At 41.7% G+C, this 15,262-nt stretch overlaps 2 protein-coding genes and 1 long non-coding RNA gene across 4 annotated transcripts in view; 1 reads left to right on the forward strand and 2 right to left on the reverse strand.

Annotated features, from left to right (window-relative positions):
• The window catches only part of dally (division abnormally delayed protein), a 67,566-nt gene that overhangs the window by 49,737 nt on the left and 2,567 nt on the right, over nucleotides 1–15,262 (forward strand). For both annotated transcript variants that reach the window (XM_020960911.2, XM_020960912.2), the window contains exons 2-7: nucleotides 3,870–4,013; nucleotides 12,807–12,930; nucleotides 12,996–13,472; nucleotides 13,586–13,775; nucleotides 14,293–14,468; nucleotides 14,997–15,201. In XM_020960911.2, coding sequence (XP_020816570.2) covers nucleotides 3,870–4,013; nucleotides 12,807–12,930; nucleotides 12,996–13,472; nucleotides 13,586–13,775; nucleotides 14,293–14,468; nucleotides 14,997–15,201 — 1,316 coding nt within the window. The remainder of the gene's footprint in view (nucleotides 1–3,869; nucleotides 4,014–12,806; nucleotides 12,931–12,995; nucleotides 13,473–13,585; nucleotides 13,776–14,292; nucleotides 14,469–14,996; nucleotides 15,202–15,262) is intronic.
• On the reverse strand, nucleotides 8,499–12,865 carry LOC147643551 (uncharacterized). Its single transcript, XR_015271904.1, has 2 exons — nucleotides 12,730–12,865; nucleotides 8,499–12,666 (listed from the first exon to the last, which is right to left on the reverse strand). It is a non-coding gene; the product is annotated as an uncharacterized LOC147643551 (long non-coding RNA).
• LOC110190431 (uncharacterized) lies at nucleotides 14,523–14,950 on the reverse strand. Its single transcript, XM_020960913.2, has 2 exons — nucleotides 14,767–14,950; nucleotides 14,523–14,693 (listed from the first exon to the last, which is right to left on the reverse strand). The coding sequence occupies exons 1-2, from the start codon at nucleotides 14,848–14,850 to the stop codon at nucleotides 14,559–14,561; spliced, it is 219 nt and encodes a 72-aa protein (XP_020816572.1). The 5' UTR covers nucleotides 14,851–14,950; the 3' UTR covers nucleotides 14,523–14,558.

The raw sequence follows: 15,262 nt of genomic DNA on the forward strand, positions 1-15,262 counted from the left end.
GACTCAAGAGAAATGAATTTAATGTTACCGAGGAGAGTGAATAATAACAATTAGTTTAACTAGAAATGCTAGTATTTTATTTAAAATAATGCACTTTTTCTGTTTAAGGTACATTAAAGTATATTTTAACTATAATAACCTGCTGCTAAAAGTACAATTTATTTGTTCTACGTCAAAAAAAAAATCTCTAAACATTAATGCTGACCCATAAACACAGGAAACTCCCTTCCTGCTCCCCGGAATGCAATAAATTCTCATACACTGGCTGTCAAAATATTACTGCAGAGCAAGCAGGCATCTGTTTTAATTACAAACTGCAAGCAAGGCCCAACTTTCCGACATTTTGACGGGCTGCAAATGCAACGGCAAAATTCTCCGGGGTCCTGGCTTCATTATTATCAACACGTTCACAGTAAATTGTGCAAATTGAAAACGCATACAAGTAGCATGTGCCACAGGGATATCCCATCCCAAGGATGTGTACCAGTGGCGAGGTGGAGGCGGAGTAAGGACACTCGAAATATGTCAAGGTATGCTAAATCCACTCCCCAAGCCAAGAGTATTGCGGGCTAAGCGCTTTCTTGGCTGCCAGCCAACTTGGCTAATGCCAAAAGACAGTAACCACAGAGCCAGAGCCAGAGCCTATCTCTATGGATATATATATAGTGTCATGGTGTGTGTGTATAAAGGCCTGGTTGTGCGTACTCCACCCTCTCTTGGCCTCCCCTTTAGGCCACAGTGAAGACAATTACAGTAAACAAATTCGCACACGTCGTCAGTTGCATTTGCGGTGACAGGCTGGAAAACAAGGCCTGAAAATATATATATAGAGAGAGAGGGAGGGACTGAGTGCATAGGAGCAGAGAGGGGGTAATGGGGCCAACACCCCTCCCCACCATTTCCCACAGCTTTATCCCTCCTTCCTTTTTGCGGTCAGGGCCGCTTCTTGGTATTTTTGGCAGAGCATTTTCTGGCCATGCATGAGATTTGCATTTTTTACACCCCAAACCATTGGACTTTTTAGCACAGGAAAAAATATAACAATACCACTAGAAAGCTTAATAAATCATCCATAATTGTCATCAGTTTGAAAAACACTTTAAGAAGAAAATATATAAGCAATAATTAGTCATAAAAATTACTCACACCGATGATGCATTGATGAGAAATGTTTTGACTTAACTAAACTTGATTTTAAATATATGCTTAGAAAAGAATAAATATTCAGAAATAGAAATAAATAATTGCATATATTTTAGTAATGCAAATAACAAGTATTAAACAATAATCAATATAAAATAAGTAATACAAGAATTTAAACATATCTTGCACGATTGTTTGATAATTTCTCGAAGTGTTCAGCTGCCTCTTACTATTCTCCTCGCTTCCCACCTCTCCCAATACCCTCCCTTTTCCCTGTCCTTTTCCCCACTTCTCCTGCTTTCGACTTCCTTTCACGTTCCTTTTGCAATTTGGCAGCCCGTTGCCAGGACCAGTTTGCCATAGCATACTTTTCTGGGCCACATCATGATATATGTATGCAGCAGGCACATGAGGACGAGGGAGAGCACGGTATGCATGGACGCTGCAGCAATTGAATTGAATTTCTGCCGCTCGAGCTCAGAGCTCTTGAGCCACAGAAAACGTAGAATTTGCCAACATTGTCCGTACAGGTTTGACTTTGCGATGGCTTCCGTTTTCCACAGTTTCTTCTGCAGCCATTTTTTCTAGACATTTTCCAGTATTTTTTTTTACTTTTTCCCCCCCAGACAGAGTGACTCGCTGGCTGAGTGACGCCCGTGTGTCTGCCTCCGTTTCGGTTCCTGGCCAACTGCCATGCGAAAGGATTGCCGCCGCCCTTGTGGTCCGATTTATGGCCAAGCAGTTGCAAAAACGCATAAACACATCATGGTCATGGGAGCCTGGAGGGCAGCCCCTAATCGATAGCTTATACAATGCAATCGCACACGCTGAAGCAACGAAAAAGAATAGAAAATCGGAAGCCAAATCCTTTTGGGCCACTCGAGATGGCCTGTTTGCCTTGTGCCAATCGATGGCACATAACTAAAATCTGTTTGGGTTTCGTCTCTGTCAACTTTGATTGACTGACAGGAGGTCAATCGACAATCGCCGGCGGGGCTTGTGTCATCTTTGTGCCAAGTCAGTTTGTCATTTTCCATTTCATTTTCCAGGCCAAATATGTGTCATGGCCTTGCAATACTCTCGGGCCATTTACTGCAGCTATTGATGTTTTTGTAATTGGTTTTAACCGAAATAGATGGTGACTGCATCTCAGTCTGCATCTGCTTTTATCAAATTCAAATTCATTTCGTTTGCTAATTTTATGACAGCAACATATGGCCACCTAATCGGGGCACTCGGCGATATCGAGCTGTGTGAGAGGTTGTCGGGGCCGTAAACATCGTGTAAAAGCCATTAATTTAAATTATAAACTATAAAGACAAAGCGATGGTGGGGCGAGCGTCCATAAAAGTCGCTGTCGTTTCTGCTGTTGTCATTGCAGTTGTCATAAAAAGCCTGTCACACGATTTGTTTCTCCACAAATTTATGTCACCAGTGCGGATCCGGGGGATTTCCCTCATTAACACATATGTACATACATATGTGTGTGTCGAACTGGAAGATTTAATGGCGTTCGTTTTGTAATTCAGAACAGTTGGTGAAGGGATAAAGAGTGGGAGTGTTTAAAACCCAAAATGCGTTACCTAAATATTATATTTGCCTAAAAAATATTAGTATTTTTACCAATCGATTAGCTTAAGCTATAGTTACGTTCAAAAAACGATTATAAACAGATGAATAGGTTCATCGATCCATTTAATTCGATTTATTTTATTTGGAATTATCCTTAAATTATCTTTATGCTCACCGATTACTATTAATTGAACTTTGATGTAGAATAAATCGATTCATTGCAGCATCTCTAAAGCTCTGTGAATAAGTATCTTGCAGATAGCAATGCACAAACAATTCCCTTTCAATTCAGCAACATCTTTCAAGTCCTGGCAATCAACGGTCTTTTGTCCGGATATTTATTGTCCTGGCTTTTGCGGGCTTCCCTCAACCCATTTCTCTCCTCTGCTTCTTTCATTAGAGAATTCTTTCTGGGCCAGAGCGATTAGTAAGTTTTACCCCTTCAGCCCCCAGTATTGAGGGTTGTCATTAGTGGAATGCTCTCGTATTTTGTAGTGGCAGCTGAAAAAACAATCAACGCCGCCAAAAAACTTTGTGGCATGCTGCGAGTTTTATGGCCAACAAGAGGGGAAAACAGGGAAACTGCTCCGTTTGTGGCGCCTGGCCGACAGCAGCTAAATAATTTGCAATTATGAGCCATTTAAAAGTTATTAACGCGACCGCCAATGATGGAACACGACGACGACGAGCGGCGGTTCCTACTTCTGCATGCATCATGGTCTTTATACTCGTATAAATAAATTGCTCAGCCCACGCCGCCAATCGAAAACTATTGGCCACTTTGTTGTGGCTGCAATACAGCCTGAGCTGGCCAACACGCCCACTGCCATTTTAAAGCCATAAACAATTAAACCAGACGGCCCACACGCCCACACACGACCACAGATCCATGGGTAAATATTTGATTTGTGCGATAATTCGAAAATGATATAGGCGCAGCAGGCGTTCCATAATTGCACAACAGAAGATGAGCTCGGTTCAATGAATAGACTAATAATTACTCATCAGGAAGTAAAGAATGCAAAATATCAAAATATTTAATTGTTTTAGTCATTAAATAGTTAATAAACCCTTGCTTAGCTTGTCGTTCATCTCTCTGTATTTTTACCTTATTAATCTGTACTAATCCGCCCCCATTTTCTTTACCCTTTTAGGCGCCATTTGTGGCGGAAGCTGTTGCAACAATGCCACGGAAGTGGAGCTGCGCGACAAGGCCGCCGGGAAATTTGAGCTGCTGTTGCACCATCACACGAGCAGCCTGCGAGGAGTCCTGGAGACGAATGTTAAGCAATTTCAGAGTGAGTAGAATAAGCCATATAAAGGACTAAAGGGGGTTGGCTAGAAAGGGAGACCTAAGTGAAATCGAAAGGGAATGGATGGACTGATAAAGAAGCCAACGAAATGGGCTTCTATGCAAATTGGCAAAGAGTCTGGAAAGTTGCTGGCTGAGCTTTTTGCGGGCGATAGACCAAAGTATAATATATATATTTTCGTGGCAATAAATAATTTATCATATGCAAATTTTAGCAGCAGCCCGGTCTCGGGATGACGATAAAAAGCTTAGCTCGACTCGCCATCCGCGAAGTGAGCTAACCAAATTAAACTTGAAACGCGAAATGCGAAATTGATTTGTAATTTGAATTTGTATGCAGATCAAAGCGACTGTATAATAAACTGATATAAACATGTGCCCAAAGTGTATCTGTATACAAACTGTCGATTCATAACCATAACCATCCTGTGCCTGTTTTAAAATGCAGCCAGCGCGACTCTGGACTGCATCTAATTAAAAAGGCATTAAATAATGTTGTTGTAGTCGTTGCCGCTCGGCTGCCGTCCCTTTTTTAGACAATTTTGCACAACTTTGTGTGGGTCACGTTTCGGCACTGCCACGCCCCCCGAGTCCCTCTCCGTCCTTTCTGCACAGTGCCTGCAAATTGTTGTCGTACACGCTGTAAATCTCGCTTCACTTTAAGGCGAGTTTTTTGTATTTTTTTTTTGGGTGATGTTGCTGCCGTGCGATGTTGCCTCATTGTTGTTCTGAGTCTGCAATTCTTGGAAATGGGCGCGCATTCAAAAAAGACTTTAAACACGCCCTCCTCATTGTACGAGTCCATTCCCACACAGATACGACCACAATAATATATATATGTATATATTCCCCAGTATTCAAAATTTATATATAAATACATTTGGCGAATTTGTTTGCATTTTGTGTGTTGTCATCAGCTTAATTTATGCAATCCCATTGATTCATGCGCATGGGGGCTCATTCGACTTTGAGGCTTCCCTTTCGGCTATGGGAGTGTATAAAACATAATGTGCATTAAGTTAAATGCTTCTTTAAAATTATCAATTTGTTAACTGAGGAAGTCTAAATGATGGAACTCAAAAACTATGGGGTATATTCGGAACTCAATGTATAATTGAATATATTCAAAATATATTGTTTGATGTTATTATACATTTAAAAAAATATTGAAGATATTTTGAATATTATAATCAAAGTACAATGTTTCAATTTCGGTATCTCTCTGTTGTATTTTTTAAAAAAATCTCCATTGATTTATATGGCTTATCTTAATACTAAAATGCATATATATTTTAAATATTTTATTATTAATTCCCCTTTAATTCATACTGAATATTGCAGGGTATTCTCCAACTGATTAGCATTCAGTTTGCATGGGAGAATAAAATGCACGATGATGTCACACAAGCCAAACACTGAAAAGTCCCACGTTTTATTAAATAAACAAAACTGGGCATAAAAAATAAATTAAAATGCAGGCAGCAAATTCATTTAGCTTCACAATCGGGCAATATAACAAATGATAATAATTGATAACCAATTGGGAGAGCAATTTGTTTAATTTTTCAAAGCAAAAAGCTAATAAATTGAATGCACAAGTGAGGTGCAGCTAATGATCTGTAAGATTTATGAAGCAGTTAGCTAATTAACTCTACGGCATACAGTGTACATAAGGTGATATAGTGATATCGGGGGAACTGTCTGGTTGTCTGACTGCGATAACGGGTTTCTTTTTGGCCCAAACAAAACTTCTGGCCCAAACTGCGTACTTATCGTTGAGTTTGTGCGATGGCACGCGGATCCTTAGTTGCAGCAGAGTGGCCATAAAAATTGATTTACTTTCGGGAGGGCATACCCGGCGTATGCGTGATGCAAAAGAACCTCCACCGAAAAATGAGCAACTATAAAAGTTTATGCATTTCTTGGCAATCTCTCCCCCTTTCTCTCTCTCTCCCGGTGTACTTTCTCTAGCGAAATAACGCATAAAATATTATGGTATGCGAAATAAATGCATATTTCTATTTTGTGCCATAAACTTGCCAACTACAACAGCTTGTGGCATATGCAATACAAGCCGGGGCTTCCTTCCTGTTCGAAGTAGCCCATTCCCTGTAGAGATTCCCCCTATCCCCCTCTCCCCTGCTGCCACGCCCCTGTCCTTGTTTCCGTTTCCGCCCCGTATTGTGTTTGCCATCGCTTTTGTGCTGCTGATGCTGCTACGGCTGCTTTTTGTTTGGCGTATTATTTTTAAGCAAGTATTTGCGTGTTTAAACACGTTTCGCAGCTTACGAATTATATGGGCCCATACCCTACCTCTCCCCAAAAATAACCCCAATCCTCAGAGCTCTCTCAGATCCCCAATTCCCCGATTTCCAACGCTCCACCAACGCAATGCGTTTTCATTGCACTTACTTACCACGTCGCCACCATCGTCATCGTCATCGTCATCGTCATCGTCATCAGAGTGGCTACACTGACAAAAATAACGTTTTCTCAGTTTTTAAGAATTAGAGGAACCTATAAGTTTTCACTAGAAGTTTGATTGTGGAATATTCAATAAAATTGAATTCCTTTTTATCAATTCTTTTGAGCATTTTAATAACTAATTACTTTCACATTTAAAGTATTCCTGAAACTTGTGGCATTTTATTATTTATATATTTTCCATATATTCTAGTTTAAAATGAACTTAATTTTACTTGTCTAACTTCTCAGTAATTTAAATTTTACCTACAATATTTTATTTACATTTTTTTTTTTTACTGTTTAAATTGGCATTGTCGTCTTGTTGTGTTGCTCACGCGCTTAATGCGTTTGACTGCCACCACATCCTGCCACCTGCCACCTGCCCCCTAAGCATCTTTACCCCCTGCGAATCTCCATCCCCTCTTGAATCTCTACCCCCTTTTTTTTGCTTTGTGAGGGCAGGGGCGTGCGCCTGCATAAAAGTTCCAAATGCTGACTTACTGCTCTGCCGGCACAACTTTAGCCCCTTTAGACAAGGCAAGGAAACATAAAAAAAAAAACAGAAAAAGCGGGAAAACTGCAGAAATTATATCTTTATTTTTGTTGTGTGGCTGCCACAGCAGCTGCACTTTCATAAGTTGCAACTTGCTGCTTTCCCCCGAAGCCCATTCCCCTGGCCCCTCGCTGGCTCCAACTGGGCCAGGCTTAAGTCTTTTCGGCCATATCTTGTGCTTGGGCCCGGCTGCCTTCTTGTCTTTACGGCCAAAAGTGGTTTTTGGCCATTGCCATCGCTTGTTAGCCGGCTTTTGTTTGCCTTGTCACAGAGTGCCAGACTTTGTGTTGTTGCAAGTGTTTGCTGTGTTGTTGCAGTTGCAGTTGCACCAGCATCGCATGTGGCCCGATGTCATTAGGTTTTAGTATGATTGAGGCAAGGGAGCCAAACCCAAAGTTAAGCCAGGGATTTTTGTAAAACTTATCGGGAACACGAAGAACGAGAAAGGATACTGAAAACCCACGCAGATAAAACTATATATCAGAAATAATTCTCTTTATTTCTTAGGGTTTTCATGGTTCCAACTTATGAATGGTACATACATTAATTTTAATTTAATTTCTTACTTAGCTAAAGTTCTAACTATATTGTTAAAACATATTCTCCTCTCAAACAACCGTAGCTTTTAAGTGCTTCGTTTTCATCCCAAAACTCGTTCACATCTTGGACATTCTTTTTTTTCAATATCACGAATTTGTTGTTGTTTTTAGCCGCGACCTTCAGACTCCAGCTTCGATTTCTGAATGAAATCGACAGGAAACTGAAGTTCAAAACCATCGAACACCTGCAAATGGAGACGCCCCCAAAGCCGAACGAAACCAGTTGGCAGTTAAAGTCTAGTTGGGCTTATAATTGTTTGCTTTTATTTGGCAAAACAAATAGCGAATCACTAATGGAGCTGTTTAGAGGCGAACTTAAATTTCCACTCGTCCCATTAATTAGCAGCGCCTTAAAAAAAATACAACAAAAGCGCTGCCATTTTGTCTGCTGCGATACAGAGCTCCATATGTGTGCATATATAATTACCATAATTAGTTGCTTGGCAAATTAAACGCTGAAAGCTCGCGCTTGTAATTAACGCGCCACCAAAAACGGCAAAACGGCAACTTGAAACCGCTCGCGCCGCATGGGGGAAACGGGGGGGCACAGACCTGGTCCCAGGTCAAATAACTTCCAATTGATGCAGACATATGCTCTCAAGCATTTCAATATGTCGGTACCCAAAAAGGTCGACCTGTGCTTAGCTCCATGAACTCTACTCCGCTCTGCCTCCTCTCGGGTCCAACAATGAAAAGTCATCCAATTACTTTGACATTGTGTAGGGGCCCGAAGACGAGGCCCTCTGGATCGGATCGAAGGGAATGGAATGGGTTGAGGTGGTACCATGGGCTGGGTTAGGATGAGATGAGGTCGCCTGCCAAGAGCAGATTGCCGCAGGCTCACAGCTGTTGGAGTGGCGACTTGGATAGCTGGATAGCTGGATGCTGGATGCTGGATTGCCGGGTACTCCGCCAAGGGGGCGTGCCAAGTTGGCACGCCTGCAGATAGCTAGTTACAATACATGCACTTAAGCTGCCTGCCACGCACAGTGGGAATAAAAGTCACCAGATGGCATGAAGAGATGTTGAAGAGGAGAACTTCTAAAAAGGTTTTTCTCTAGGCAGATTTGGTGGCTACAAATATTTATTAATTATTTCAAAAATGAGTATAACTAAATACTAAATTAGAACCACTGTGCGCATCCACTTCCTCCCAGTCAACAGTCACCAGTCGCTGGTCTCTGGTCGCAAATCCAAAGAGCTGCTTCCGCCAGACGGACAGACGACGAGGAAGGCCAAGACGAAAACCGTCTTCAGGGCCAGGAAAAAACTTGCCACAGTTCAAGACGAAACTAAACGCGGCTAAAAAGCTAAGCCCGTTGAGCAGCAAAAGAAAAAAAAACCATAAAAAAAAGAGGAGCAAGAATGAAGAGCACTAACAAAGTTGCCTTGGCATTCATAAGGCAACGGATGGGGATGGTTTGACAGGGGGGAAATACATGCATATAAAATGCAAATAAAAAATGCGGCAGATACTAAAATTGTAATATCCGCACAGGAACGCAGGCCACAAATACAAAATACAAGCAAACACCATGGGCCCGGAGGAGCAGAAAATATACATATAAAAAATACAAAAGCGGCAGGAAAAAAGCGGGCAAAATAAAACTAAACCTGTGGGCTGTGTGTGTGCTTGGTGTGTGTGCTTGGTGTGTGTTTGTGTGCTGCATATTTTTGCCAATGCCGTGGGAAACAACAACACAGGCCCCTGGACCGCGGTCGCATCTGCCTCAGTCGAGGCTTTCGGGGCCTGCCCCCCGGGCCACGAATCCGCGTCCCCGTATCCGAATCCAAAGGCGAAACCGAATCCGAATCCCAAAACCGATACCCAAACCGGTCGCTGGTCGTCTGAAACTCGAACTCCAGCATGCTAATATTGCCTGCCGCCGACTTCTAATGAAGCAATGAAGGCCCAGACCGATATTTGCTCTATGCGAATAGCCAAGAAGTGCACAGGAAGAAAAATATCCTTCCAAACATAGAAACGAGGTTAAATTTTAGAAAATTCAATTGTAAAAGTAAGGCTAACTAACTAAGCTATTATTGGTTTATCTTCTAAATATATCTCTGTGCAGGATCATACATTTTAGCTATATGAATATTTAGAGTCTGCCTGTGAGTTTGGTTTTAAGCTTTGGAACTCGAACCTGCTCCTTGGCCAAGTTTACTTCGGCCGCTCTTGGTTGTCTAATTCAATTTCATTGTCTGTGTTTGCCCATTAGGGCGATTTTCCATGTGTGACCATTCTCTTTAAAAAAGTCTCCCCCCCAGCTTAATGAAATTTTCATGTTTCATTGGGAATGCCATTTGCCCTGCTTTATATTTGATTGCATTCCGAGGATACATACATACTATAGAGATATATGCTATATCCCTGGTAGCCGCAATAAAAATGCCCTTGGTTAATTGTCAGGCTGGACGGACACAGATGGCTCCTCTAGATGAAGCTGGACAGAGATAGAAATTGCAATTAGTTGCACAACAGTAAATGCTCGGGTGAGTCTGTATGAGTGAGTGCCCGCAGGTGAAGTGCTGAGTTAACAATTTATGAGATACAAAGATACAAATGTAACCCACCTGAGGCAGCTCTGTCCGTTTGTGTGTGGGCCCCCAACTTAATTGAGCATATTAAGCCAACAAAGGCAGCTGCAATAATACATATCAAGTATACGCAGCGTTGGCTGCTTTCAGCAATTTACCAATTGACAATCGCTCGCAGATACAGATAGATAGATAGAGATAAATAGAGGGAGAGAGAGAGTTCATTAAAATTGCAATTAGGCAGTGAAGCGAATGAAGTGCCACTACAGCATCCAAATACTCCGTCAACAAAGCGAAATAAGGGAAATAGACTGAGTTGGGTTTATGTATATAGAGGAAAGTCAGCAATGGCAATGCATCTTATCTTTAATTTTGCATTTAAATACTTTTACTTTGAGCTCTATTAAATATTTAAGAAACCAATCACAAATAAATGTGACGAATATGTTAATTTATATAAAGAAATCCAACTCAATGGTTCACTTTAAACATTCTTCCCAGCTTCCCTGAAGGAAATACTTTCCATCAATAGAAGGTATTCAAGGCATGTCAGCCAAGTAATTGCCAGCAGCATCCGCACTTCCTCATCTCAGGCTCCATCTACATCTCCTTTCCTTCCCCCTATTAATGGTTCACTCTGAGCCAGTTGCCCCGCCGATTTAATGAGCCAATCGAGCCGGGATCCCGATGTCGCCTATATATATACATATATGCGACACACACAACTCTGTGTGAGAACGAATATATATCCGCGCATCAACACGTTCGACGCGGCGTGTCAATAATTAAATGTTTCCGCCAGTCGACGGCTCCATTTAAACTATGCCACGTCAATGAGATTAGCGACAGGATGTGTGAGCTCCCCGAACTTCCTCACCCTGTATCCGTATCTCCGTATCTCCGTATCTCTGTATCTGTTGGGTTTGAGTTGTGAACGCTTTAAATCAATTGTCAGCCACAGTCAAGTCATTATTAGAGCCTCTATTAAAGCCCTGGCTTAGCATTAGAAAGAGTTTTTACCCAAGAATTATCACACTTTGAAAGCATAGTCATTATCACTAGTAATTTTATGTTATTTTATCTGAGAAATGTATTGCAAATTATAATTGACAGATGTTAGGCCCCATTTTTGATTTGATATCAAGATAGCTAAAGAATAGAGGGGCAATCTTAGGTTTATGTTTCGTTAGTTTTTGCTAATTAAAAAGGGTAAACTCTGACGCATCAAAGGCCATTAGCCGATGGAGCGGACTCTGAACCAAACCTCGACACTGACACATCCAAGTGGCTCCCTAGCTCCGGCCCAGGGCCAAGCCCAAAAAATACACAGACACAAAGTCGCATTCAAACGCTGAGAACGGAAATGCTCCAACATCAAAATCAAATTGAGCCGCAGCAAAGAACTCACAGAAAACCAAAAAACCAAAAAGAGAAAAAGGGGAAAAAAGGTTGAAAATGTATGTTCTGTGTGTTCTTTTGTAGCCAATTAACAGCAAGATTGACACTTTCGTTTGAAAACGATATACAAGACAGCGTATTGCAATTTAGAATTTTGTCAGAGGACCCCGAAAATATATACAAAGAACCAAGGGGGCAGGGTGAGAAATCACACGCCGATTTGACAGTTTCTCAATGCTATCTCCATATATCAGATATATATACAGAAACAGAGCCGACGACCTCGGGCATTTGTAATCTGCGATAATGACAGGCTGCCAGAGGAGTGTATCTGCATAAGTATTTGTATCTGTATCTGTATCTGTATCTTTAGCCGTGTGTTTCGATAGCCAATCTGTGTATCCAAATCAATTCGCACAAACTGCCGCTGACACCTTGACAGATAACATTGTGTCACATTAGGTTTTTCTTTCGCTCAGCCGTGTGATTAGTGTCTGAATATTAAGAGAATTTATCAACTTGCTCCGCGTGATTCGCCAATTGATTGACGGATTATAGATAGTAACTGATAGCTGGTAATTAAATACAAGAGACTAGTAGTAGTCTCAGCAGAATACAGGAAAAAAATATAAATATGCATTAAATAAAGATAAATATTCGCATAAGGGAGGCTTTAATTTAAATATATTATTAGATTTATGGAATCTTATGAGAAAGTGAATAAGGGCTTGACTATGAATTCATTTTGTATATATAATCTGTATTGCAATTGTTTTAATTAATATATAATTCAACAAATAAAGCTAACCAAATATATCAATATGTACAAACAGCTTACTTCGCTTTATTAATTTTTTCTCTGTTAAATTGCAAACACTCAGTTCCATAAATTTATTCATATTTGAATTCGTCAGACAAGAGGCATGGCCATATTAAATTGTATTTCATTAACTAAAAGCTTACCCAGGAGGGAGAGATGGAGAGCAAAGCCAACAACTATTTTCCTTTTTTCGGTTCGTGATGGGCGGAAATCCCAGCCAGGCCATTAGGGCAGAAGTTTCGCGAGTCCCGGCTGGGGAAAACTTTGGCAGCAAAGTGATTAAATTTCGCTAGGAATAACAATAACAATAAGACCACAATAATACCTTTTGGACCAACTATAATGGATACCCTTTCCTTCTACTTCTCGTTCTCCTTCTCGGTCTTCCGTGTCTTGCGGCAGGTCACGTCATGGAATTGGCCCAGCAGTCGGAGAACAATACGCAGTCGGTCTTCGCGACGATCTACTACCGCATGGTGCCTCGAGTCCGCCAGATGATCGGTCATTTGTACACTGAAATCATGAAGTGAGTGGCACTAAACTTAATTAGAATTAATATTATTAAATATTAAATAATAAAACCCCGTCTAGTCACATGAATTACGCCTCGAACTACACGAACAGCAATGACCAGTTGAGCAGACGTGGCATTGGGGGCATCAGCAGTGTCCAGAGCCACCTTGAGGAGGCAGTGCATCGCTTCTTTGTCCAGCTATTCCCGGTGGCCTACCACCAGATGGTGCATCTGAACAATGACAAGTTGGGCGAGTTGCATGAGGATTACATCAACTGCCTGCAGCACAACTACGATGAGCTGCGTCCCTTCAAGGACATACCGCACCAGCTGCAGGCCAGCCTCGGCAAGAGCGTCCACATGTCCAACGTCTTCATGAATGCCCTGATCCAGGCCGCCGAGGTTCTCTCCGAGGCAGACGGACTCTATGGCGAGAAGCTCACGGACTCCTGCAAGCTGCATCTCCTCAAGATGTACTACTGTCCCAACTGCAACGGACACCATCCGCCGCCAGAGGCCAAGCTCTGCGACGGATACTGCAAGAACGTGATGCGGTGAGTAACGATTCAAACATTAATTATATATTAATATAAAAACAACCACTTACTCAATTATTCTTATTTGTCTTTATCTTATTATTTATTTATAATACTTTTATAATCTTTAGTGGCTGCTCGGCAGAGTACGCTGGCCTGCTGGACAGCCCCTGGTCGAGTGTCGTGGATGCCCTCAACAACCTGGTCACCACCCACATTCTCTCGGACAACGGCATCATTACTGTCATCAAGCAGCTGCAATCAAGGCTCTCGGATGCAATCATGGCAGCCATGCATAATGACTCCGAATTGGAACAAAAGGTAAGTGGATCCATTCTTAACACAAATTTCACAACTATTGTTAATACTATCTTAGCTAAAAAATTCCTTTCTGAGGATATCTTGAGTGGAAACTCACAGCAATCTCTTTTGAACTCGCTTCGATCATCAGATGATGCGATCGATTTCATTTACTTGCGTCCCAAGGACACGTTCGCTTAATGGTTTAATTGCCACTTAATTTATGAACATTTTAAGTGATCGGAATTCAGTTCCGGCCTTCAAGCCAAAGTCCAAGTCCGAGTCCGATCGCTGCAGCAGAAGCCTCGAAAAAGTATCTGTGGCATTTCGAGAGCTTGTTAAACGTGGACATGGCATCCGCATAATTATTGTTTGTTGTTGGGAATTTAAAATGCTAAATTAAAGTGGGAAGTAAGGGGCCTCAATCCCCCCTGAGAGTTGCAATTTACATGCACACGTGCTGGTTGCATGAACGGCGGTGATTAGGCGATGGAAGAAGCCCGCACTCTTAATAACCTATCTCTATGTCCATCTCCAGGTGAAGAAGACCTGTGGATCGCCCAGCCTGACGCCCTATGCCACCGGAGAGCCGGATGCTAAGCCTCTGCCACACAAGATTGCCATCAAGTACGCCACGCCCCCGGATCCGGGCATGGTCCGCTTCCTGTCCACCATCGACCAGAGCAAGGAGTTCTACACGAACATTGTGGACAAGTGAGTAACCAGCAAACTATATTAGTTTATTTTCATATATTACGTAACACTGACCGACCGACCCAAAGATTGCAGTGAAAAATTAACATTTTAAGAGGATTTCTTTGCGGGTTTTCGGATCATATCGACCACATCCTTCAGCAGGCAAAAATATAACGGTGTTCCGATGGCAATAAAGAAAATCAAGTTGGCTAAGAACCCATTCTTAACCGGCAAGCGACAGCTCTAAGAACAGTTTTATTAATATATTAAGTTATGTACTAAGTAATATATATATATTATATGTATATATACTTACTTGTCGCGTATCCGGAGCTTTTGGAGGGGCCAAGCAAAAATCATGAGCCAATTTATGGATGAACAGGACCAGTTCCTTGAACATTTTGTTCCAATTTTTTGATTTGTGTATCGTGTTGTATAATAATAATTTTTTGTTTAGTTGACAATACCAGTGGGGTGAAATACAAATTTAGAATGAGTTAAAAGCACCAGCTTACCAAAATCCCTTTATCTACATACACTTTGCAGCTTCTGTGACGAGCACCACTCTCGCGAGGATCACTCCTGCTGGACAGGCGATCGATTCGGGGAGTATAACCAACTGCTGATCAGTCCGGGCATTAACGCCCAGCGGTACAATCCGGAGGTGCCCTTCAATTCCATGGCCCAGGGCAGCCAGTTGAACGAGCTGGTGGACAAGCTAATCAAGATCCGCCAGAGCATCGGAGCAGCGGTAGGATTCAACAGATTCTAATCATTAAAGGTTATTTATTAATTATTCATTATTTGTATTT

The sequence above is a fragment of the Drosophila serrata genome, unplaced genomic scaffold (assembly GCF_035046125.1).
Source record: "Drosophila serrata isolate PLE 108 unplaced genomic scaffold, ASM3504612v1 contig_272, whole genome shotgun sequence".
NCBI lineage: Eukaryota > Metazoa > Arthropoda > Insecta > Diptera > Drosophilidae > Drosophila > Drosophila serrata.